Source organism: Glycine soja, chromosome 9, assembly GCF_004193775.1.
Source record: "Glycine soja cultivar W05 chromosome 9, ASM419377v2, whole genome shotgun sequence".
Classification (NCBI taxonomy): Eukaryota; Viridiplantae; Streptophyta; class Magnoliopsida; order Fabales; family Fabaceae; genus Glycine; species Glycine soja.
Window position 1 is genome coordinate 30,955,690 of NC_041010.1, and position 4,124 is coordinate 30,959,813.

A 4,124-nucleotide genomic window follows, 5' to 3' on the forward strand; every position below is an offset into this window, starting at 1 on the left:
TGTTATTTTTTATTATTCTCCATTCATTTTACACCAACTTTTATATGTTCTCAAAGGAAATTGTAAAACCTAACAGAATCAGTTACGACACATGCCTAACTACTTCTCGAATCTTCTGCACCTCCTAACAGAAGCAGTTAGATGCTACCAGCTCCCATGCATGATGCTTATCCCCTATTGCACGTAGTCTTCCATGTGCACTGGGGTCTTCATCTTCCTCTTGGGCCTTCCCCCATGCTGCTGCTCTTTTACTACTCACAGTCCCTGTTCCTCATTTACCACCCCACTTGCTACTTGCACCCCATCTTCAACATTCGTAACAGAGTACTATACTTAAGATAGACGATTGTTATTCTCACATAAATTTTTGCTCTTTGCACCTATTACTAAAAGAAAAAGTTAAAAGACTCTCTTGCTCTCCTTTTATTTCGCCACACCTCTCAAAAATACTTTTTCTTCTTACTTTTATATTTAACAAAAATGTGATTTTGTTGTATATTTATACTTAATGAAAACATGTTTATAATGAATAAAATAAATAATGAAAACATAATTTTATTGTGTATTTTGATCAATGAAAACATGTCGTCGATTTTTGTTAAGAGGTAAAAGCCCAAGTGGGAACAACAAAATATGAGGTAAGAAAAACAATTTCTTCTAATAATATTATTATTAAAGTGGAAGAAATTTCAAATTATAATATAAGGTATGTCTGGAAGAAGATAAAGGAGGTATAGGTGTTATGAATTTTAAATTATAATATAAGGTATGTTTGGCGAATATTGGGGAAATGGAGGTCGATGACGAATGTTGGAGGGATATATGTATAAAAAATGGTGACTTCAGGAAAAAAAAAGGTGAAGGTTTAATTTGATGGCAAATTATTTGGAGTGTACGTGGAGGATAATCAGAAGGAGGGGGGGAGGTTGAATTGGTTCCGCAAGGTGAATGTATAGTATAGCTGAAAATAAGGAGGCTTATATTGGTGATCTTGGGTGTTGGGAGGTTAAGGAATGGTCATGGAATTGGGGATGGAGAAGCGGCTTATATGCATGGAGAATTATTTTTGGAGGGTACATGTGTTCATTGTTTTGTGTTGTGCTGTGGGGGAGATTTATTTTGAGATTTCTGATTTGGAGTGTACTAGCCCAGAGTGATGATGATAACAGATCATTATATGAAAAATGGTAGGTTAATATTTGCCAACACATACTTTTGAACACATTTTTTTTATTGATTAAAATTTATCAAAAATAATAAAATTTATTGAGTCTCACATTTTATTTAATTGTTATCTTTCTTAATTTTATGATTTTTAATATATTTTAATCAATGAGAGACTCAGAAAATATGTATGAAGGAGTGTGTTATTAGTACTTCTTTGGTTATATTGTTGTGAGATGATAAAAAGAATGGGTGAAATGGAATTATGCAGATTTGGTGCAATCTGATAGCATTGAGGAGACAGAAACATGTCGCATTGTTTCTAGGCAAGTTATTGAAGAGGAATAAGATTTGATGTTGGAAGTGCTTTGATGCTACAAATTGTTTTGGTTGGAGCTAAAAATTATACATTGATGCAGGTGGCCTATGGGCATATTACATGTGCAATGAGGTTTATTATCAGTATATTGGGAGGATTGATTATTATATTGGAGGTCTTTGGCATGTTGTGGGTGGCTAGGAAACAATATGTTCTTTTGGGGGATGGGATAGTAATTGCTTTGTAATGCTTAAGTTTTGGTTTTTGTCACTTTTTGTACCGTGGCTTTCAGGTTTGGATCACCACAAGCTTGTGGTGTAACCAATTCTGTTTCTTTTAAAAACAAATTTTCTGGCTTTTAAAAAACAAAAAAATATAAATGATTTTAAAAACCCACTATGATAGAAAGAAGTGTGTTAAGAAGAAAACATTTTCCACTCAAAATCTTGGTAGTAATGCTTATGACTAACGGATCAAATTTTTGTCTACATTGTACAGAATGACAAAGTCGTGTCATACACCCACTATGTACAGCATATTTAGTCTCTTGGACACACCATAATCTTCAATCTACTAGATCATGCATAATACAAATAAAAGTAACAAAAAATGACTACTTTGTCATAAAATCAAACTTTCTAATATTATGAAATTTAGCAGATGACACAGCCTCTGGGATTCTCTTCGTAACTTGAGACATAGTAACTTTGAGTATACTGTGATGTCATATGATAATAAAGGGGATAAGGTTCATGGAGCTTTAGAGGAACAGGTACTTTTGCTGGCTCCACATTCTCCTTCTTATTCTCTTCTGCTTGTCCAACTGAAACTAGTTCAGTGTGACAACACTTTCGTAGTTTGGACACTGCACTCACTGGATCAATATCCCCCAACACGATCATTTTCATGTCTTTCATGTCAACAGAAACTGATTCAACCCCTGCAACATAATTACATACACAATTTTGTTAATAAAAACCATTGATTCCTTGATGCTGCATGATATATATTTTACTTCTTGAAACAAAAACAAAGATGTAATAGGGTGAAAATTTTGGTTCACCTGAAAGGCCAGATGCTGTCTTCATAGCTTTTTGCTTGATTCTATCACCATGTAAGTCCAACTTTAACACTACTTTCTGTTACACAACAAATGAAAGAGCTGTTAAGACCCCACAGTTAATTACTTCTACATCTAAAACATGAGGTAATTAAGTTAAGACCCCCACAATTAATTACTTCTAGTGGAATCAAAATAGTGTAAAGCTCTGAGGAAATTAAACTATCAATTAGAAACATTGATTAATTAGAGGATATCGATGAAGGTGAGGAAATTATAAAGAAATTAATAGGTTGCATCTAGTTCTGACCTTCATTGTTGTTAAAGCTTGCTTGTGAGAGCTAAGCAATAATTGTTTGGCGACAAATGACAATTGCAAAGGAAGGCGAAGAGGTAACTATGACTTTTATTTTGGAAATGAAATTGTGATGAGAGTATATCTGAGATTGAGCAACATTTATAGTAGCATGTGGCGTGAGACAAAGTGCAGTCCAGTCAAGTCAAGTCAACCCAAGTCCACCTATGCATAAAGTACTATATGGTCTTCAAAACTTTGATAGTACAATTTGTTTGTTTACACAATTTACGCGGTAGAATTTGGAAACCGTGTCATCATTAAACTTTGCATCCTCCACAGAAAGTGAATCGACGCAATTTTATAAAAAAGTGCAATCATTGAAGGCTGTAGGGAAAATGATAGTACAGCCTTACATCTTGCTTCCCGGTTACATCCCGGAAATATAAATAAAAAAAGTAAATAGCGATCAAGTTGGAAAATTTTGGTCATTGTTTTACTGTGACAATGACGTCAACATGGCTTACCACCAATGACAGATTCAATTTTTTAGCGAAAAAAAAACAACCTATAATATTTTTGAAGAAAAAAATATTATAAACTTCTAAAGAAATTAGTAACGGTTAAGAGTAAGAATTTAAAGAAGATAAAATTAGTAATAGTTTATTTTTGGTTTAATTATACATTTAATCTCTTAATTATATTTTAAGGTTGAATTTGACAATTCAATTATTAAAAAGTTTAATTTATTTCCAAAATTATTTAAAATGAAATAATTATACCTTCTCCGCTAAATCCCTTAATTTGAATCACTAAATATTTAATTTTAAATTGCTTGCTTAACCAATGTAAAAAATGTTTTATTTTTAAATTGGTTACTATAAATATTGATGTAAAAAACTTCTTTGTTCGCATTAGCTAATAGTTTTGAAGATCACAAGAATCAATATTTTTTTCAAATTCTTTCAAATTTGTAAACATAACAACGATGTTTTTGGATGGGTTTTGTTCGAAATTAAATAAGGGTAAATAGTCACTTTTGTTCTTAAATGTGTAATTCGCATGCGTCCTTGAAAGATGAAAATATAAAATTTAGTATCCGAAAAAATAAAAAGTGTAACAAGTATATTCAAGTGTTAATTTTCGTCCGTCACCATTAATAAAATAGCCTATGTGACACAAAATGACGAATTTGTCATTGAAATGATTGCCAACAGCATGCTAACTAGATTGAACAAAAATGTCACTAAGATACCATTTTTAGACGTAAATGTCAGTCATTTTTT

The 4,124-nt window shown here is 32.2% G+C and overlaps 1 protein-coding gene across 1 annotated transcript; it reads right to left on the bottom strand.

The window, feature by feature from the left end:
• Positions 1-1,897: 1,897 nt before the first annotated feature.
• Positions 1,898-2,973, bottom strand: LOC114367213 (heavy metal-associated isoprenylated plant protein 39-like). Its single transcript, XM_028324354.1, has 3 exons — positions 2,854-2,973; positions 2,547-2,622; positions 1,898-2,423 (listed from the first exon to the last, which is right to left on the bottom strand). Exons 1-3 carry the CDS (start codon positions 2,857-2,859, stop codon positions 2,137-2,139), a joined length of 369 nt encoding a protein of 122 aa, XP_028180155.1. The 5' UTR covers positions 2,860-2,973; the 3' UTR covers positions 1,898-2,136.
• Positions 2,974-4,124: the final 1,151 nt, after the last annotated feature.

Coding starts and splice junctions, on each gene's coding strand:
- LOC114367213 (XM_028324354.1), bottom strand. Junction 2,424..2,546: donor GACAGCATCTGGCCTTTCAG/GTGAACCAAAAT, acceptor ATTATGTTGCAG/GGGTTGAATCAGTTTCTGTT.